This window comes from Cervus canadensis, chromosome 9, assembly GCF_019320065.1.
Source record: "Cervus canadensis isolate Bull #8, Minnesota chromosome 9, ASM1932006v1, whole genome shotgun sequence".
In the NCBI taxonomy this organism is placed as follows: Eukaryota; Metazoa; Chordata; class Mammalia; order Artiodactyla; family Cervidae; genus Cervus; species Cervus canadensis.
The window spans coordinates 22,000,154-22,023,193 of record NC_057394.1 but is presented as its reverse complement, the minus strand read 5'-3'; the positions used below and the strand labels follow the sequence as shown (position 1 = coordinate 22,023,193).

Genomic DNA, 23,040 nt, shown 5'->3' with positions numbered 1-23,040 from the left:
CTTTGTTCTACAGATATTTTCAAACAGTGTGAGAGGTACTGCTTTTAATTTGGGTTCTGTATTAATGTGTGGACTGATGTAAGGGCTAAAAAAATCGATATATGTCATTAACTACAGAAACGTGTGTTCTGAAACATTCCTCAGACAAAAGTTCCACTTGAAAATCAGATTCTTCTCCAACACTTTTTCAGATAATTAGCTTTACTCAAAATGAGAAATAGTCTTTTTTATAATGTGTTCAAGGGAAAAAAGGCGAGGAAGTGCTCTATGTGACAGTTGATAAACGTTTTAAAGTGGAAACAAATGCCCACTAGATGAAGACCTAAGATTAGAGGTGTGCCTTTTGAACATAGCTCTGTTTCCAGCAATGTCTCATGAAGCAAAATGCAAAATCAAATGTAGATTGGAGCCATATGCTTAAGTGAAAACAGCTCCCTGAAACATCAGCAAAGCTTGAAACGTGTGGTTATCACTCTTCAAATACCACATATGAGGAACATGTCAGTCATAAGTTAAGAAGGAAAAGTTGGCTTAGTGGGAAATTTTGATAAATTATACCAGCATTGTTGTATCCAGAGTTTGGAATAGTATATAGCTGTATAAAAATAAGTAAGATCTAGATTTATTAACCTGAAAAGAGTTCATGAAATATTGTCAAGCAAGAAAAGTCAGTTGCATTTATGTGTATAGCTTGGTCTTAGTTTTATAAAACTAAACCATCTCTATCTTGATATCTCTGTTTTTTGGTATGTGTTAGGGTGTACATAGAGGAAGCTGAAGAAAGCGCCCTGGGCTGTTGTCATTACTTACCTCAGGAGGCGTGATGGAAAGAATGCAGAGGGACAGCTATGAATTTGTTCTTCATGTGCCTTTTAATTATTTTACCACTCACCAAAAGACACTTTACTTCTGTCATTAAGGGCTTCCCTGATAGCTCAGTTGGTAAAGAATCCACCTGCAATGCAAGAGACCCCAGTTTGATTCCTAGGTCGGGAAGATCCTCTGGAGAAGGGAAAGGCTACCCACTCCAATCTTCTTAGGCTTCCCTTGTGGCTCAAAAATGATTAAAGTTGAATGATGATGGTAAAGACAGTCGAAAGTGTCACTTAGTTTAAGAGTAGTATCTGGACATTCCTGTGTCAACCAAACTAGACATGACAACTTCAGGGTGAATTGCATTTCCTTTTGTATTTTTTTCCCATGTGAGGATCAGGAGACCTTTCTGGCACTGCTGGCCTCCAGGGCATGGGAAGCCAGGAAGTGCTAACTCTGCTGGCCCATGTTCCTCTCTTGCCTCCAGTCAGCTGAGGGCAAGCAAGGCTGGAAGCTATGAAGGAACAATTGCGCTCCAGCATTTTCCCTCTTTCCTGTGCTAGCACCGTGTGCAAAGCTGTTCATTAGTTAGTGATCAGAATTTACTCCACTCCCTACTATATATTTCAAACTGGTAAAGAGATACAGATAAATCTTGTGTAAACATGTTGCTTTCTAAATCCAGATTTTGGCAGGAAGAAGTGATGTATCTGTTTTCTAGTCTACCAGTCTACAACTAAAGTGTGTTCTGTAAAAAGCATGATGGTTTCTGTAAAATTTTAAAAACAGAGGGAAATATTCTTCTCTACAAAAACTCTTTCAACTTTGATTTGTCAAACATCCCACATCTGCCCTGCATTGCAAAGTGATGGCATTTTTATTAATTAATTAATGAAAATAATTTTGAGATCTGTGTTGACTAAATGTCTGACTAAATAACTGACTTAACAAATAACCAATTTTTTCACTTTTCACAAGTCCTTTCACTTCTTTGGTTTTCAATTTCCTTAGTTATAAAGTAAGAGACTGCACATTAGGATCCTGTAGCAAGTTTAAAAAAAAAACCCAGATGCCAGGGTCCTATCCCAAACACAAAATCTGAATGTCTGAGGGAGAAATTGAGGTGCACAGTTTGTGCTTCCTTGGTGATGATAAAGTGCATTTAGGGCAGAACACTACTGGATCAAATGGTCTCTAAGTCTTTTTCTAACACTTGTCTTCATACTATACCATATCTATAATGTATTAATTATGATGGGTATCTTACACAGCAGTGTGATTAAATATTAATGTATTCCCTATATGCTAATTTTGGCATCACATATATATGTATATAGAGGGAGCCCTGGAGAAGGGAATGGCAACCCACTGCAGTATTCTTGCTTGGGAAATCCCATGGATGGAGGGGCCTGGTGGGCTAGAGTGCATGGGATCCCAAAGAGTCTGATATGACTGAGTGATTAACACAATAACATGTAGAGGGAAACTCTGTCTTGAACCTGTTTGGAAGAATCTGGGACAGTTTGTAGCCCTGCCCTCTGGATTTCTTCCAATTGCTAATATAACACACCAGAAAGGTCCTTCTGATCTTTCTCCCCAGTCTTGGAGCAGATCTCCTAATTTAAATTTTCCCAAGTCAGCCATGCTCTCTAAGGACTTTAAACTATCATTATCATTTTAAAAAATGTGTTTGTTTATTTGACTATGCTGGGTCTTTGTGTTTCCTGGGCGTGTTTCTAGTTGTGTTTCTAGTTGGGCGAGTGGGGGCTACTCTCTAGTTGCAGTGCTCAGGGTTCTCATTGCAGGGGCATCACTTCTTGCTGAGCATGGGCTCGGGGTGCAAGGGCTTCAGCAGTCTCAGCTTGAGGGCTCAGTAGTTGCAGCTCCCGGGCTTCAGAGACAAGCTCAATAGTTGTGGTGTTCCACAGTATGTGGGATCTTCCCAGACCAGGGAACCCATGTCTCCTGCATTGGCAGGCAGATTCTTTACCAATGAGCCACCAGGGAAGCCCTATCATTATCATTTTTTAAAAATGTATTTAGTATGGAAACTTCTAATTCTGGAAGTTGTTAAAAACTAACAGTGCATCTGGGGCCAATTTAACAAGAATTTGTTGGGTGCCTGTGGGGTACCAAACTGTAGTCTAAACCCTTGGGATATAAAGCAGACATAGCCCTTGTCTTTAGAGAACACACCCTTTAATCAGAGAAGCAGACAGACAGACAGAGGAATTATAATACCAGATAACCAGGGCTATAGAACAGATGCCAAGTGTGGAATGAGAAACACACTGGACCAATAAAAGCTTCACAGTCTGGTCAGGCCAGGATTTAGAGAGGAGATGAGGATTTGTTGGATCCTGAAGGATTCGTAGATGTTTGGGAGAATGAAATGGGAGGGAAGGCCATTCTTGGGAGACACCCATCATTGGGTTTAGAACCAAAAAATTGTTTTTGTTCCAAATCTTTGGGTTTCCCCTGATGCAGGAGATATAGAAGACATGAGTTTGATCCCTGGATCAGATCCCCTGGAGGAGTAAGTAGAAACCCACTCCAGTAATCTTACCTGGAGAATTTCACGGAGATAGGAGCCTGATGGACTATATTCCATAGGGTCTCAAAGAGTCAGACACAACTGAGCACACATACATACATGCATATATGCCCATTTCAGGTCAGCAGGAGCAATGCCTAAGAGTGGCTGCCCTGGCTTTAGGCCTTAGAGTGACAGAGCAACTGCCATCTGAAGCATTGCCTGTCATCAGGGAAAAGGGAAACAGAAGCTGGCAAAGCCACATTGGTCCACAAAGCTTAAGCCTGGAGGGAACTTCTGTGTATACGTCTAGAAGTCAGATAGCAAAAGCTACCGTCAAAGGACCTTTGTGCCCAGGAGGTAGAGAATTGGAACAAGTGAATGACCACATAACTTTATCTTCTTCCCTTTTCACACACAAATATACTAAAATCACTTTCATATTCAAATAAACATGAATCCAAAGAAAAATCTATTTTCCTTGTTTGGGACTCTCCAATTCCAGTTTCTCATCTTTTTTTTTTTTTTCATCTTCATCATATTGCAAATCTGAAGTCTATTGTTATCAAATGGTTTAATTATTCTGTTAGTTTGTTAAGACAACTGTAACAAAATAACACAGGCTGGCTGGATTAAACGACAGAAATGGATTTTCTGACAGGTCTGGAGGCTAGGAGTCCAAGATCAAGGTGTTGGCAGGTTTGGTTTCTTCTGAGACTTCTCTCCTCGGTTTGCAATTGCCACCTTCTTGCTGTGTCCTCCCATGGCCTTTTCTCTGAATTCATGTACCCGTAGTGTCTCTTCCTCATTAGAACACTGGTCAGTGGATTAAGACCCACCCATAGTATCTTATGTAAGTTTAATTACTTCTTTAAATGCCCTATCTCCATATACAGTCATATTGGGGTTTAGGGCTTCAACATGTGAATTTTGGGGATGGAAACAATTCAGTCTGAAACAATTATGGTCACCACATACAGAAGACATTTTTAACATTTTAATCTATTTTTCATAATGTCATTTTACACTGAAGGAATCTCTCTAAATTAAAATTTTCTCATTCTGTAGCTTTCATAACTCTTAACATTGAATTTTTTTTCCGTTTGTTCCTACTTTTGAGTCCCTGTGGCTTTTTCTGACTGTGTATTATTTGCCTGAGAGATATTATTCATGTTCATGACTTCAGTTACCACCTCTGTAGATGGTGAATCTTGCATCACACATCCAGTCCACCAATTTTGGTCCAGATATCTGACAACAAACTTCCATGGTATCCATGGTTCTTATAAGATGGGCATCATTCAATGCCTTTTTGAAATGTAGAATCTTGGAACTTGCCCCCTCCCAAACTGTTGAATCCAAATCTACATTTTGGCCAGATCTTCAGATGATATTATAAATGTTAAGTTTGAAAAGTACGGTTCTATTTGATTTCTTTTTCTGGATTTAAAAAAATCTTGCACTGAACATGTCAAGAATGGAATGAATTATTAAATAGTTTTCACTCATTTATTAATTTGATAACTACTTATTGGGTGTCTATATCCTTCACCACTGCTACATTGGTGAACAAAGCAAACCAACAATCCCTGCCTACTTAAATCTTTTATTGGAGTGTGGAAGACAGATAAGAAATGATAAAACGTTATAAATAAGTACATTATATGCTCAAATAGAAAGTAATATGTGCCATGGAAAGATGAAAATCTTGAGCAAAATAAGGGCAACCATTAATACAGTGAGGGACACTGAGAAGGTGATGTTTCCTTTATTTCTTTTTAAATTTAATTTTTATGGGAGTGTAGTTGATTTAAAGTGTTGTGTTAGTTTCTGCTGTGCAGTAAAGTGAATCAGTTAAACATATACATGCATCCACTCTCTTTTAGATTCTTTTCCCATATAGGCCATTACAGAGTACTGAGTAGAGGTCCCTGTGCTATGTAATAGGATCTTATTATCTCTTTTATTTATAGTAGTGTGTATATGTCAATCCAAATCTCCCAATTTATCCCTCTCCACCTTTCCTTTATTTCTTACCTCAGTAAAGAATACAGTCTTTTCATTAGTCACTTAATGGAAGACAATTATTATCTTAACATCTTTATTTTACCTGTAAATTATAGGTTCCTAATGTTTCTCTGATGTTGACTGGCAAGTTTTTTTTTTTTCCTATCCTTATACTTCTCCCTTTCAACTTGGTTATAGAGCCTGATGCTGGGAAACACTAAGGCAAAAGGAAAAGGGGGTGGCAGAGGATGATATGGATAGATAGCATCACCAACTCAGTGGACATGAGTTTGAGCAAATTCCCAGAGACAGCAGAGGATAGAAGAGCCTGGCTTGCTGTAGTCCATGAGCTCTCAAATAGTCAGACTTAGCAACTGGACAACAATAGCACAACATAGGCCCCTACGTGACCTCACTGCATTTCTATCTGTTTCCACATTACTGCAATGACGATGATGACCTCACTTGCTGGCTGGGAAGCTTTTAATGGCTCTCACTGCCTTATTAATAAAGCTGAAACATCTTATGATGATCAAGATGGCTAATTATAATCTTGTCTCCTTGTCCCTTTAACTATAATTCCCATGAAGACACTCCTCACTAGCTAAACTAACTGCATATGACTCTGAACACACAGTGATCTCTTTCCTTTTTACCCCCTCTCATCCTGATCTTTGTTGTTTGCTTCTTCTTCTTTTTTTGTATGAAACATGGAAATGTTATCTTTCTATTTCCTGATTCCTTCTCTGTCCTCAAATATGACACTATTTACTAACACTATATTTTTATTGTGGATTTTTATCAGGATATATATTCTTAGAAGGCAGAGCTATTTTGTTTAGCTGTGGCACCAACACAGAGCTTGGTATGCCATGGTGTTTAGTATTTTGTGACATATAGTTGATAGTTGATGGTTTATGGAATGAGGGGAAGTCTTCTAAGAGATGATCTTTCAGAGAGAATGAAGGGAAAGGCATAGACGTTTGTTTGGAGAATAACAAGCATCTCACTTTTGTGGAACTCTAAACTGTGGATTGGGTTGCTGAAATTGAGAGAGTGTCTTATATACCTTTCTAAGAAGACTAGATTTTATGCTGTAGAGAATAGAGAGGCATAGATGACTTTACGATAATGAATGGCATAGTCGTGGGCTACCAGATTTGAATTTCTATAGATGAATCTCATGGAGGATGGAACGTAATTGTTAAGGAACAAATGGGAGGTTATGTCCTCCAGGTGCAGTGATTCCAGTGAAAAGATTAAGACTTAAGCTAAGGCAATGGCAGAAGCATTGGAAAGGAGGCTGGAAAATAAAGATGTAAAGATTGAGGACAGGAGGAGAAGGGGACAACAGAGGTTGAGATTGTAGGATGGCATCACTGACTCAATGGACATGAGTTAGAGCAAACTCCAGGAGATAATGAAGGACAGGGAAGCCTGGCATGCCACAGTCCATGGGGTCACAAAGAGAACACAAAGAGAACACAACACAGTGAGTGACTGAATAGCAACAACATCTGTAGCCGTTTGTGCCAGGCCTCTTCATTTCCAGAAGATTCTTTGATTCCAAACAGGTGGTCATTTATGTTGGATAGAAATCAGGAATGGAGTCACACATCTTCTCATTCATTAAACCCCGCTGTCTAAGAAAGAACCAGTCAGTTTCATCAATTATGCTTTAGTAGCTGCCGCATGAGAATTGATGTTTGTTCATGCATTATAGTTAGTGGAACATAGCCATCAAGGAGAGACTTATTTTCTAGTAGAGGAAATCGATAAAATATAGATAATCATTTAACTGTGTTAGTGAGAAGATAGAGCATCTTTTTTTTTTTACTGAGCATGAGTTAGAGATTTGTGCTTCCTGTGACTGTTTTGTTATTACTTGTCCAGTCAAGCTTTGCTAAGGAAAAGTGAAAGTGAAAGTTGCTCAGGCGTATCTGACCCATGATTATGCAGTCCATGGAATTCTCCAGGCCAGAATATTGGAGTGGGCAGACTTTCTCTTCACCAGGGGATCTTCCCAACCTAGGGATTGAACCCAGGTCTCCTGCATTGCAGGTGGATTCTTTACCAGCTGAGCCACAAGGGAAGCCTAAGACTACTGGAGTGGGTAGGCAGAAAGTGAAGAACTAAAGAGCCTCTTGATAAAAGTGAAAGAGGAGAGTGAAGAAGCTGGCTTAAAGCTCAACATTCAAAAAACAAAGATCATGGCATCTGGTCCCATCACTTCATGGCAAATAGATGGGGAAGCAATGGAAGCAGTGACAAGACTTTATTTTCTTGGGCTCCAAAATCACTGCGGATCTTCCCGACCCAGGAATTGAACCAGGGTCTCAAAAGTTTGATTAAATACTCACCAGACACTTGCCATGGGAACATCTGATTTTCTCTATGATTGCAAATCTTACATATTTGAAAGTTGTATTTATCCTTCAAACAGAGTGGTGTTTTTTTTTTACAACTCCAGCAGTTTTATATCACTAGTTCTTCAAATGCCAGTGAGAGAGAAAATTACAAGTTGAAACTGTTGAGGCTTAGTGTTTTCAAAATTAGATTTAATTTTTAAAAGTTTGATTGTTCCAGCTATAATTTATAACCACCGCTGCTGTTTAATTTCATTTTCAAAGAAATTCTTTCAAAAGTATCAATGGGGAATGTGGTTTCATAATTGCTATATTTTAATCACTCATCCAGATTTCTGAAGTTTACTGTCCTTCCAACATTTCCATCTCCTGTCCCTGCCTTTTGGTCCAGGGGACATTTCATCTGGATTAGACTAGTGAGTTTTCTTTTTTCCCCCAGAACAGCTATGTATGTGAAAAAGTTCAAAACTAAAGTCTTTAAGACTTGGTCTTTTGAAATGCTAGAACTCAAGGTTTTGAGACCTCAAAGCTTTGGCTTTAAAACTCCAAAGTCTTGGATTTCTAAATTGAAAATCTGCCGTTATGTTGAATTTCCTCTTTCCGCAGTTTATACTGAAAAGGGAAGCAGTATAAGAGGGCAAAATAACTTAGCAAATGTATTATACATTACTCACTCCAATCACTTTTATTTTCATGCTGCTGAAGTGTGTCACATACCTGAGTTCTCTCATATTTAGTAAAGATGCATCACTTTATGTCCTTAGACACCGAAGAGAAGACCCAGATGGGAGAATCACCCAAGCTTACTAAACTTTTAATCAGTAAGCAGTCAGTCAGTTTGTTGTAAGCCTCTGACATTTCTATATGGAAAAGAAAGTAGTTAGTATCACTAACTACTGGTAACTACTGGTTTAAATACCAGTAACTAGTGAGGGCTTTTAGCTAAATAAAGTGACGTGTATTTGTGTGTGTGTATGTACTATTCACAGTTTCTTGGACCTATACTTATATAAAGTTCATACCAAGTGAAAACTTTTATTTAAGAGAATAAATTCGAATACATTTTTTTAAAGATGTACTTATTGTCTCTATTGTTAGAGAAGTATTAAATATATGAAAATAAGTAGAGAATTATAAGAGCTGCCTTCTAAACATTATGCATAACATTATGCCATTTATATTGGCATTTCTTATGAATTTTGGCGTTTAACTGTTTTCTTTGTTTTTCCATTCAGAGAATTTATCAACAGCCTTCGACTGTACAGGACATTCTATGGGGGCCTGGCTGATCAGCTTTGTGCCAATGAATTAGAGGCTGCTGATGGACTACCATGCTGGAATGGAGAAGACATAGTAAAAAGGTATTTTATGTGTAGTGATCTGTGAAAACCAAGCAGCCACTTTCATCCTCGTATTTATTTTCCCCTGTTCTTGAATGCGTTACTTCAGTTTTAACTTTGCCCCACAGGTCAGAGGATACATTAATTCCTTCTCTTTTGTTTGTCCAAGAAAAATTTGATTCTTTTGACATTTTAGAAATGTGATAGCATTATGTGGTGTTCTGAAAGGTCTCTTTTCTTTGGTATCCATCTATGGCTTACTAAACAATCTCACTTTTTCTATTAAGTGTTACTTAACGTCTAGCCAATCTATCTTGTTTCTCAAATATCTTTTTTTTTTTTTAACTTTAATTTTATAACTATTTAGAAAGTGAGGACATTTAGTGAAATGTGAATACCTGGGCAAAGATTCGTTGATATCTGGATATATGTCCCCGCAGGGTCAATATGGGTTTCACAGGTGGTGCTGGTGGTAAAGAAGCTGCCTGCCAATGCAGTACACATAACAGATGTGGGATTTGATCTCTGGGTCAGAAAGATCCCCTGGAGGAGGGCATGGCAACCCACTCCAGTATCCTTGCCTGGAGAATCCCCATGGACAGAGGAGCCTGGTGGGCCACAGTCCATGGGGTTGCAGAGTCGGACGGGGCTGAAACAACTTAGCACACAGCACCGTGTCCATGTGTCCTTCCTCCAGTTGTCGCTTTGAGTGTGTGTGAGAGAGCGGGGTGGGGATAGAGAGAGAGAAATAGAGAGAGCTGGTACTTTTGTGTATGTCTGTTGGAGGCATTGTTTATTTATATATTGTCAGTTGTTCTCAAGCTCAGGAGTGAATTTTTTTCTACCTTTCTTTTCTCACTGTCTAGAATTTCTTTGAGTTTATTTTCCTTCGCTTCCTATAACTGGTTGTGCTCTCAAGTAATTTCTTGAGCTTGAGAAAGTCCTATTTTCTCTCTGAAACCATAGTGTTGGTCCATGTAATTTGCCGGAAATTAGTTGATTTTCCAGTGCTAGTGATTATCATAGAATGTAGGCCTGTGCTGTGTTTATATTTGAATGTTTTAGTGTATTTCATATTGAGAAGTCTGCCAAAAAATAGGGTGTTAAATTTTCTGATTTATAAACACGCCTACTCCATATAAGGATAGGTAGTTTAGTTACCACAAAAGTGATGAGTTCATTTAAAATGTCATTTAGCAAATTCAATTTGCTATGATAAACATATACTGTAATTAATGTTAGTATAAATTCATGTAATAAAAACTTTATTTCTGGGTGATCATATTCATTATAGTTAAAGGTTACATTCCTGATATAGTAAAATGATTACTTATAGTTTATATTCAAATATCTCATAAGAAATCTTTGATTTCACAGAAAATATTACTGAAGGCAGGAACTATAATTAAATTTAAATAAAATATTCGGCTGACATGGCTACTGCTCTTTTCTCATTATGCTCCTTGGATGTTGAAATGTATTCTTAAATATATCTTTCTTGCCTTTACTGAGAGTAGTCATAGCATGCATAGTATTTTGAGTTCTTGCAGTATTCATGTTAATAAGATTTCTGCCACTAAGATCTAGTAATTAAGTTCTACTTTGACTTATACTTTCTCTTTTCCCATTGTTCAAACCATAATTGAACATTTTTGTGTATTAATTTTTCTACAAGGGCTAATGAAAATTTCATGGTGATTAATGAATGATTTAGTTCAGAATATGCATATATTTAATATATAACATTACATTATATTAAACATTCGATTCTAGAGCTTCAAGAGCCTTAGTTTCAATTTGTCCCATTCCTCTCGATTATTTGGTCAGGGGGTTGTATAATAGGAAATACTGTTGAAGAAATCAATGGTTTGGGAAAACTTTTCAGAGGGATAGTATTTTTAACTCAATGATAAACCTACATTTCTCCAAAGAGGACATACAGATAGTTAACAAACACATGAAAAGATGCTCAATATCACTCATTATTAGAGAAATGCAAATCAAAACTACAATGAGATATCACCTCACACTGGTCAGAATGGCCATCATCAAAAAGTCTACAAACAATAAATGCTGGAGAGGGTGTGGGAAAAAGGGAACACTCTTGCACTGTTGGTGGGAATGTAAATTGATTCAGCCACTGTGGAAGACAGTATGGAGATTCCTTTAAAAACTAGGAATAAAACCACCATATAACCCAGCAATCCCACTCCTAGGCGTATACCCTGAGGAAACCAAAATTGAAGAAGACACATGCATCCCATTGTTTTTTGCAGCACTATTTACAATAGCTAGAACATGGAAGCAGCCTAGATGCCCATCAACAAATGAATGGATAAAGAAGTGGTGGTACATATACACATTGGAATATTACTCAGCCATGAAAAGGAATGCCTTTGAGTCAGTTCTAAAGAGGTGGATGAACCTAGAACCTATTATACAGAGTGAAGTAAGTCAGAAAGAGAAAGATAAATATCATATTCTAACACATATATAGAGAATCTAGAAAAATGATACTGAAAAATTTACTTACAGGGCAGCAGTGGAGAAACAGACATGGAGAATAGACTTGTGGACATGGGGAGGGGATAGGATAGGGTGAGATGTATGGAAAGAGTAACATGGAAACTTACATTACCATGTGTAAAATAGATGGCCAGTGGGAATTTACTGTATGGCTCAGGAAACTCAAACCGGGGCTCTGTGTCAACCTGGATGGGTGGGATGGGGAGGGAGATGGGAGGGAGGCTCATGAGGGAGGGGATGTATGTATACCTGTGACTGATTTGTGTTGAGGTTTGACAGAAAACAACAAAATTCTGTAAAGCAATTATCCTTCAATAAAAAAATAAAGTTTAAAAAATATATATTTTCTTCTACATGATATATATTTTAAGACCTCATTCATGGTTTATGAATAAAGAAAGCTTATCTTTAGCAAGAACTCTCCATGGGAAGCATCCACATTTCTGGTAAAGAAAGAGAAATTCTCATTATTCTCAGTTGCTTCCATCTCCTGTCTTCCTTTTCCATACCACCCAGCCTCCTGTTTTTCATTTGCTTCCAAGAGCCCTGTGTGACTCCACTCTCCTGTGAACACCTTTCACTTCACTTAATTTTCCCTCATATAGCCCTTCTACCTCATCACCTTAGCTGACATTTTCCCTTCCCTCAGGATGTTTTTCCTCTTTAGTCCCTATCTCATGGGTCACCAATCTACTCCTTGCCTCACCAGGCCAGCTGATGAGCCTCACACACTAGCTCCCTACCACCTCTCTAAGCTACTTCCCAAATGAACATTTTTCAAGCCTGGTTGTTTTCTAGCACTCAACTAAGGTTTCATAAGAATCATCTCATTGAATTCTCCCCAAAATTTTCTTCCTAATGCTTTAGAGTAAGCTGATTTTGTGGTGTCTCTTTTCTGCTCAATCTTGAGAAAACTCTTAATGTGTACCTTAAATTGTAATTTCATTCATGGCTCTACTAGTTTTTGATATAAACCTAGATCAGGAATTTTTTTCAATGCAAAGTCTATGCTAAAATATAAATATCCATCATATCTGGTTAACAAGGTTTATTGACCATTGAATATTGTGTGGCAGTCAAAAATGATTCATATTTATATTTGCTAAAGCAGAATAAGTTCAAATAACTATTAAATAAAGATAGTTAAAAGTTGGATATTAAATACTTTACCAGAAGATTTGAATAAATAAAAATACTAATACTGGTTCCACATAGAATATTTCTGGACAGTTATGTGAAAACTGCTATTATACTTAAAGTATTGGAGAGGCTTTATTTTTTATTTGCATTGTATTTATTTATTGATATTTAATGAAAGCATGTTACAGTGATGTTAGAATTATGGGCCATTTTTATTTTCTTCTTTTTATAATTCTTTTTTGAGATAAAAGCACTATTTTTATATTTTGTTTCTAACCAATTTTGACTTTTATAGAAATTTTATGATATAGATTTTTCAGAAAATTAATGGATATGTTTTAATACTGAACCACTGAATTTATCTAAAGTGGCTTCAATGTAAAGTCAAGTTCTGATGAATTTTACAATCCTGAACGATTAGCTGCTTTTTCCTTAAGAAAAACAAAGTTTAGTGTGAAAACACTAAGACCCCAAATAGAATATCCATTTTAGAGACCCAAAGTTGACTGAGATAAATAATGCCATCAAATTTTGAAGAAACGAATATTAAGTGAATGTATACCACATTTGGTGGAGAAGGAAATGACAACCCACTCCAGTATTCTTGCCTGGAGAATTCCATGGACAGGGGAGTCTGGTGGACTATGGTCCATGGGATCGCAAAGAATCAGACATGACTGAGCACACAGCACATACCACATTTGGAGATAGTAGGGATTTTATTTTGCTTTTATATGCTGGGTTGTAATACTCTCAGATTCAATCTAGAGAAATTATGCCAAACACATCAATAGGACAAATTTGTGGCCAAGATTGAGCCTATCATTCATTGTAAGAGTGAAGTGATTATTTGGCAAGATTTCTCCTCCTGGAGGCATTTTTAAGGAGATGATTGATAACATTATTTATGTGCTTGATGTCCTGCCTTAAAGAATAGGAGAACCATACAGCTTGTTTCAATATTATGACGGGCCTATAAACTGGGTCAAATCACCTTTTTGCTCATCAAAAGAAGTGGAATTACTTTGTGGTTGAAGATGAAATATGTCAAATAGCTGTAGCATGTTAATTTATGAAACAATCTCTTTTAGTTTGAATGATTTTGAAGAGTGTGTACATACTGTATACACTATCAAGACACCAAGGTACATAGCTCAAGGAATTCCTGATTAACGATGAAGCTCTATCACTAAAATCCACATAGTTCTATATCTTGCCTCCCATCTCTTCTTCATGACACAAAAATGTTCTCTGAAAGGCCTGCCAGTGCCTACTCTGTGCTGAGTTCCCTGTGATTGCAAATTGATTGTTTGAAGGCTTGCACTTGTCTTTCTGAGTACTGAAGTTCAGATGACAGCTGCTTAATTTCCAGGGTTTCTTTTTCCTTTTTGATTAATAGATAATCCAGTAACTCTCCTTCGATCTCCAGGAATTTATGACTTCCGCAGCAACTCTTAAACTAGCCAATAGCTGTTAAGTATTCTATTAAAATAAATAATCCATGTGATTTCTACTTCATCTTGATGTAGTTAATGTTCTATAATGCTACTTTCTTTTTTTTTTTTTCACAAAGAATTGATGCTTTTATTTATTTTTTTTTCATTTATTTTTATTAGTTGGAGGCTAATTACTTTACAATATTGTAGTGCACTGCTGGTGCACTGGGAAGACTCAGAGGGATTGGGTAATGCTACTTTCTTAACACAGTGTTTTCTTTTTGAACTCTTATGCTAAGGTGCCCCATGTCAACATATTATAATTGAATTTTTAAAAATCAGAAAAGAATATAAAACCTTAAAAAATATGAGATTTTATACTTATCTATTATCAGTTTTCTTTCCATCAAATGACATTTTTCCTGACCATGACTTTTTTAACCTCACTTTCCCCCCCTTTTTACCCATTATTTATGTGGAAAACTACTTCATCTTCAAATTTTCTGTTTCTTCCTGACTTTCCTACATTCAATTATATGTTCTTTTTTTTAAAACACCCAACTTAGTTTCCAAATGTCACAGACTACATTTTAAACCCATGCAGGGCTCAGGATTGTACTAATGTAACAACTGGCTGTTTTTCCTGTGTTGCTTATACAAAGGCAGTATGTTCTTTATGACTTAACACCAGCCTGTTTTCTATTTTTTACCCCTTGCAATTTCTACGTATTCAATCAGATTGATAATATTGAAGCACACCTTTGTAATACTCATCATTGTTATCATACCTTTGGCTTATCTTACTTGGTTTGGAATTGGAGGTCACTTAAAACGAGTGATTATGAGGCATCCCCACTCGTACTCCGTCACAGCAATCTGCCATGAACCTTGATAGTTCCACTGTTCCATTAATATGGAATAATTTTAAATTAAATGTTTTTCTCCATACAACTCTATATGCAGTTTTGCCAAAATCTCACTTAAAAATTATTCAAGTATAGTTGATTTGCAATGTTGTGTTAATTTCTGCTATACAGTAAAGTAATTTACTTATATATATATTCTTTTCATTTTCTTTTCCGTTATAGTTTAATCACAGAACATTAAATATGGTTCCTTCTGCTATACGGTAGGACCTTGTTGTTTATCCAGTCTATATATAATAGTTTCCATCTGCTAATTCCAAACAACTTCCCACTTCTTTTTTTGAGTCCTAGTGAAGTGAACCCCCTCATTTGTGTTTTATTGTAACCTCTAAATTCACCATAATTCCTGTAATACATTTTGCATTTATATGTCATATATCTTCTTATCTACTGAAATTTATTTTATAACACAGCTTCTCTATTATCTGAGAGGCCAAGACTGGTATCATTGAACACATCAATAATTTTTAGAGCTAACAGAACTCTGTGGAAAAAACTTTTATAAATGTTTTAATATGAGAAGAGATTTGGTGACTTGGGGGTGTGGCTTGGTGATAACATTTGGGTGAGTCATACGTGGTTCCAAAATGAAATTGAGTGTCTGAAAAATGAGAAGAAAAGAAATGAATCATAAGAGTTCCTACCTATGGCTGACTCTGGATACTGATTTTTTTTCTAACTTAACCTTAGAATCATGCCTGTGTCATTCTGTGCACTTCCATAGACATGTTAATGAAACCACAGTCTGAAGAACTCAGGAAAGCTCCTGTCTTAGAGATTTATTAGGTATGATTGTCTTTATCACAGGTGAGGCACCTGGGCTAGTGGTGGATGAAAGTGTCAAGGTGCACCCAAGGTCAAAATTCTGAGTCTGCTTTCTTCAGTATGGGAAGAACTGAAACATTTTTGCTCTTTTGTGGCGGGAATAGAAAGTGTGGTTTTAGATATATTTAGATATATTATAGCATATATGTACATGTGTGCATGCTCAGTCTGTCTGACTCTTTGTCATCTCATGGACTGTAGCCCACCAGGCTCTTCTGTCCATGGAATTTTCCAGGCAGGAATATTGAAGCGGGTTGCCATTTCCTTCTTCAGAGGATCTTCCTAACCCAAGGATCAGGCCTGTGTCTCCTATTTCTCCTGCATTGGCAGGCAGATTTTGTTGGTTTGTTTGTTTGTTTTACCACTGAGCCACCCAGGAAGCCCAGATATAAGAGACTGTCAACTTCCTTTCATTGTAGAATACACAGTTTGGAGCCAATGGACAAAGAATTGGTATGACTGATGTATTAGGTTCTAAATGAGCGTAAAATGTGCAGAGTTCTTGACTGTGTACAATCTTCTTATGTCTTACTACAGTACACTTGCTTGGCAGATGATTTTTATTTAAATGGTAGTGCCTGAAATAGTTATTCCACAGTTTAGTTCTATAGAAAATAAGATAGGAAAAGGTAGCAAGAGGATGCTCATTTTGTCAACTTTGCTCCAAGTTCTGACATTTCAAACTAGTGTTAAAGCCTAAGAAAATACCCATTGTTCTCAAGTCAATATACACATTTTGGTGTTTTCTAAGAAATGCCCCATTAAGGTGGCAATAATTGCACGGTGTCTCATTTTTCAAACCGAGAAATTTCTTTTGAATCTTTCTTCACTGGCTTATTGACTTAATAGTCAGTTGTCCCTATGAAGTACACAATCATTACGTTTAGGTAGCTGGAACACAAAGGTGAAAACAGAAACTTTCACTAAACCCTCTCTGAAGGCTGCTTTTCCCTGTCACTAGAATGAAATCATAGCTAATTCTCAAAAGATTTTTTGGTCACTAGTGTCTGAAGGATTTCTAATTGTCATTAGTTCCATAAGCAGTTGCTAATTAAATTCAGCAGTTCAGTAATTAAATTCAGCCCATAGAAAGTCTAAATTCATCAAAAGAAGGTTCTAGGTCGACTTGATCATCAGAGCTTCACTTAGAGTGGCCCTTTCTCCCCATTCCTCTGAGGTATTGCTTCAGTCTTGGAGGTACCTACATGGAGGTGAAGCACTCCAGGTCCCCATGCCCACCTTGACTTCTTGTCCTCCAGCTCATGTTTATGACTCCCCCAGCTTGGATCTGGAGGAACACTGAGGCAGCAGTGAGAGAAAAGGGGTAAGAGAAAGGAATATTCTTTTGGCTGATTATTTTGCCTCTCTCCTTAATGATCCCTAGCTTGGCAGGTATTAAGACTGATGTTCTGTGGCTTCCGTGTGTTCAGGACAAGGCCTACCCCCTGGTCTTCTCCATCTGATGGTCAATTCTGGCTTTTTTCTGCTGAGATCTCTTGGTGGGATTCTTTTCTCCCTCATGGTCCACTCAAGGCCACAGAAACTTTGTGCTTCTGTCTCCTGCTTTTGGTAGAAGTACAGCCTGTATTCAGCGGAGTAGCTTCTCTTTACTCTCCTATTAGGTAGGTAGCTTCTACTACAAACATGGGCCACCTTCCATTTTCTTAGGCATGGATCAGCTACTAGTCCTTTTAATCCTTCAATTTATAAGGATCCCTCAGCCTCTCTCACTTAGCATGAATGAATATGGGGATGACACAGCAGTCTAACAAGTTTCTTCAAAAAGTTCTCTCCTTTTGTCTCTTCAACCTCAGTTCTTTAATACAATTAAGGTGGACATCAGGGTGAAAGACTGAAAACCAGTTTTCAGCCATTTGTTTTTTAAGCCTAGTGCTTCAGTTTGGAATGCTGTCAATTGTCTTATTCTCAGCTGAAATGGAAACAGAAAAAATGCTATTTTCACATCCTTTTACATGTATTTGGAACTGGGGGGTAGAAGACAGGAAACTAGATTCCATTTTCAATACTGCAGTTGGCTTTAAATGGGATACAAAGGTAAGTAAGACTTTGTCCCCACGTCAGGGACTTCAATTCCAAACACAGGTAGAGAACATGTTCACAGTATGAACACCAACAAGACAGATACTGTTAAATAAGTGAGACATAAAAAAATCCGACAGACTTTCAAATAAGGAAAAATCTCATTTGGTTGAGAGGATTTGAAAAATGTTTAATAAAAGGGGTAATATATGATATGGGTCTTGATTCATTCATTTGAAATAACCTCTTAAATATTTATGGATGAGATGAGATGATGTCTGAAATTTGCTTTAAAATCAATCATTGAATCATGGAAAGATGATCACACTAAATATGCAATGTATATATGTATATGGGCTTCTCTGGTGGTTCAGACAGTAAAGAATCTGCCTGTAATGTGGGAGACCTGGGTCTATCCCTGGGCTGGCAAGATTCCCTGGAGAAGGGCATGGCAACCCACTGCAGTATTCTTGCCTGGAGAATTCCCATGGTAGAGGAGACTGGTGGGATACAGTCTACAGGGTTGCAAAGAGTTGGAAACGACTGAGCAACTAAGTACACATATATGCATATACTGTATATGTGTGTAGATAGTCGTGGAAGGTATATTATGGCTACAGGGTGTTTTTTGTATTTGTGTGTGTTTGAAAATTTTATCAATTCAGTTCGGTCACTCAGTCGTGTCCGACTCTTTGCGACCCCATGAATTGCAGCATGCCAGGCTTCCCTGTCCATCACCAACACCCAGAGCTTACCCAAACTCATGTCCATCAAGTCAGTGATGCCATCCAGCCATCTCATCCTCTGTCATCCCCTTCTCCTCCTGCCCCCAATCCCTCCCAGCATCAGGGTCTTTTCAAATGAGTCAACTTCACATGAGGTGGCCAAAGTATTGGAGTTTCAGCTTCAGCATCAGTCCTTCCAATGAACACCCAGAACTGATCTCCTTTAGGATGGACTGGTTGGATCTCCTTGCAGTTCAAGGGACTCTCAAGAGTCTTCTCCAACACCACAGTTCAAAAGCATCAATTCTTCAGCACTCAGCTTTCTTTACAGTCCAACTCTCACATCCATACATGACCACTGGAAAAACCATAGCCTTGACCAGACGGACCTTTGTTGGCAAAGTAATGTCTCTGCTTTCTAATATGCTATCTAGGTTGGTCATAACTTTCTTTCCAAGGAGTAAGCATCTTTTAATTTCATGGCTGCAGTCACCATCTGCAGTGATTTTGGAGTCCCCCAAAATAAAGTCTGACACTGTTTCCACTGTCTCTCCATCTATTTCCCATGAAGTGATGGGACCAGATGCCAAAATCTTATTTTTCTGAATGTTGAGCTTTAAGCCGGCTTTTCCACTCTCCTCTTTCACTTTCATCAAGAGGCTTTTTCGTTCCTCTTCACTTTCTGCCATAAGGGTGGTGTAAAACATAATAAATAGAACTGGGCTTCCCAGGTGACTCTAGTGGTAAAGATTCTGCCTGTCAATGCAGGAAACTCAAGGGATGCAGATCAGTCCCTGGGTCTGGAAGATCCCCTGGAGTAGGAAATGGCACCCTACTCTAGAATTTTTGCCTGGAAAATTCCATGAGCAGAGGTGCCTGGGAGGCTATAATCCATGAGTCCACAAGAGTCGGACATGACTGGACACACACACAGTAAATAAAAATTATAATAAGGCATAATTAAAATTTTATTGTCAACAGTCTATTCTGTCACATATGCTGTTGTAGATGATGTAGATACAGTGAATAGACAAGGCAGATATGAGCCCTCTCATTTAGATTATGATGTAGAGGAAAACATCACTTATCCAAGGATTACAAGTGTGAATGGTTTAGAGGGTAACTAAGACTGGATGGAAGTTTAATCAGCTGACTTAGAAGCAGGACAAAGAATGGGAGCAAATGCATTAAGTTTGGTGGCTTCTTAAACTGCATTATTTACATTTGCATGTAACCTTTCAGAGTATCTCTTCTACTTCTCAACACTTGCATTTAAGCTTCATAGGTGTGTCCTGACTACTTGTGTATTAAACTTTCCCATGTCCATTATAGTGTAGCCATTCATTCAGAAAACCAGTAAAAGCTCATTTATTAACTTCTAATTGCATCAGTTTTCAGTCTTTAAAATGTGACTGAAAATAGTGCATATCTCATATTTGAGAATTAAATGTTATCCACAATAACAATTTAGAATATTAGCTATCATATAGTAAACATTCAGAAACTATTCAATCTTCTTGTTGAACAGTTTATATTCCTTTACTTCAGAAGGAATGAAACACTTTTGCACTGATCTTCTCTCTTCATTGAATGTTTTCTATTGTGGATCAGAAGACATTCATTTGGAAAACAAAGACGTTGGAAAACAAAGGAAAACAAAGAAGATTAGTTTATGGGCCAGTCAAATTAATATTAGGGATTTGGGCTTGAAGTAGGAGATATGCCTTATTACTAGTTTATAAGATTATTTCATTGAGGATAGAAGTAGAGAAAATATATCATAATAGGCAGTTTCAATACTCCAGTTTTGGCGAACTGTGATCTGTCTTGTACCCATGCCATACATCAGTTTTCTCATGGGAGAACTCAAAGTTGAGATACAAAATAAAAGCATTGCAAAGATAAAAGAAAAATATTTTACTCTGAAGCAGTTGTTTAGAGATAGTCAATCACTGTCTTAAAGTTGATTGTAATGAACTACCAGTTGGCTGGAAATAAATGTCTGAAGCCATGCTAAATATAAATACATCACACAACAGATTGTTTTGGTGAAATGACAGTTTTAAGGCTGCTACACTTAAAGTCATTTCTCTTCATCCATTGAATCCCCAAAGGAAATACATGTTGTAAACAGAATCACTAAAACAAAATGAGCTTGAACATCAGTCATTACCGTGTGTCTAAGTTGCTCACCGGATTGACATGGTACGAGGAAGCTATTTTTAACATGTTACCTGCTTCCATCAGAGATTATGTGAGAGGAAGATGAAAAAAAGAATAAGACAGAACAAGATAAAAGTTCACTGACGTGGAAAGCTAAAGGACCTTTTCCCATCTGTTTGGCACAGAAGTTGTTATCTCTTTAGGGGTACAGATTTCATCACAGTTCCATAGACTTGTGACTACAGATTGTGTTATTGCAAATAGCAGCAGTCTTCAAGGGCTCTGGGAAGCCTATTCTTATATTACTTACAGTACCCTGAGCAATTTCTTACTTATCCTTCATTTTCATATTGAACTTAGAAATGAAAAACTATTCCCTTTTTAGTAAAATAGCTGTTAGTTTAATTATCTATAAAGATGGCACATATTTTTTCTTAGTCTAGTTCCTTCCATATCACAGGATACAAATTAATCAGTGAATGATTTATTATATTTTCGAAAAAATGCCAGAAAGAGAACAGTCACTTATTTTTAATACTTTCTTCTTCAAATAGAGTTCAGTGTAGTTTCATTTATTTTATGAAAATAGCCCATCAGTTAGGATATTCTCTTGCCCAACCATCAAGGTCCTTATTTTCGGATACATTCTTCAAAACAAATGAGTAAATTTTACTAGATATTGTTGAAATGCATTTCTAAAATTTGATTTGAAATTACTTGCATGTTAATGTAACATTAAATTACTGACCTTTATGTTTTGACTTATATGATTAATATAATTATGTATTTCATTATTCTGAAGATTTCATTTACTCATAACTAAAATAAGGCAATATTTTAATTTTTTCCCTTTTAGGAGATAAATGAATGCAGATTATTTTTTGAGTATTTTTTTGTATAATCCACTTTCAAAGCTCTATCTTTAATCAGTTTTATATGTAATGGAACCACAAAGAATTCAAGTTATAAATCTTTGGGCTATTGAATAAGAAACTCAAGAGTTTTAGAATCATAAGGGAAATGAGTCTCAAGTTTTGGAAGTTGCCTGAAAGTCAGCTCATCTGAACAGTAAAAGGCTCTGGACAATGGTTGGGGGGAGGGAAAAGCAAATAAGAAAATTTTGCTCTCTAGACACTTAGTGCTTAAATTTTTCATAACATTTCTATATTATAAAAAAACAATATTTTAATTTTAAGAAATGCCATTAATTTTTGAGTTCCCTCTATCAGCATCAACCAAATTTTATCTAAATTGGTACAAAGCTGCTCATTTCTTTGCCCCATTCTATGCAGTTCTGACAGCAAGAAAGCCCTCCTCCTAATAAATAGAAGACTCTGTTAACCAGTAAGGCATTAATATGGGGCTTCCCTGGTGGCTCAGATAGTAAAGAATCTGCCTGGTTTCCATCCCTAGGTCAGGGAAATCCCCTGGAGAAGGGAATGGCAACCCACTCCAGTATTTTTGCCTGGAGAATTTCATGGACAGAGGTGCCTGGTGGGCCATAGTCCATAGGGCAGCAAAGAGTCAGAAATGACTGAAGCAACTTAGCATGATGCATGCACACAGGCAAGTCATTAATATATGATATGTGAGATATAAAATTTTTCATATAATTTTACATAAATTAAATATGAAATGACAGTTGTAAGCATGAATGAAATATCAGTCCCTTTGTAGATTATTCTAAACAGAATCTAGGTATTTTAGGTATATTGAATCAGTAAATCAACAGCATTTTAGAGTAATATATTTAAATTACTTTTATCAAACAAAATGCATGTCTTTTAGTGAGTGTGGAGTAAATATAGAGAGTATTACAAAGTATTAAAAAAAATGTATTATACTGTTGGTTTGTAATTGAGTCTTTGCTGTCTAGTTTGAAGTCTTGTTTCTAAAATTGCCATACGTGTTTCTTCAGAAGTTAAGTGTTAGTATAAACATGATACCTGCAGTGAGGGGGCTTTCTATGTGATAAATATGTAGTAATGTATTAGTTGTATTAGGGTTATCCAGAAGATCAGAACCTGTGGTATCAATAGGATCTATCTAGCTATCATCATCATCTATCATCTATGTTTAGAAAGGGATTTTAAGGAATTAGCTTACAGGAATGTGGGGGGCTGGTAAATCTGAGATCTGTTTAGATCTCTAGGCAGGGTAGAAATTCTGTTGAAAGTCAGTGTTACAGTCTTGAATCCAA

General features: G+C 37.0%; 1 protein-coding gene across 3 annotated transcripts in view; it reads left to right on the top strand.

The window, feature by feature from the left end:
• Window positions 1–23,040, top strand: part of GPC5 (glypican 5) — a 1,510,050-nt gene that overhangs the window by 358,148 nt on the left and 1,128,862 nt on the right. For all 3 annotated transcript variants that reach the window (XM_043477854.1, XM_043477855.1, XM_043477856.1), the window contains exon 5: window positions 8,955–9,080. In XM_043477854.1, the coding sequence (XP_043333789.1) occupies window positions 8,955–9,080 (126 nt within the window). The remainder of the gene's footprint in view (window positions 1–8,954; window positions 9,081–23,040) is intronic.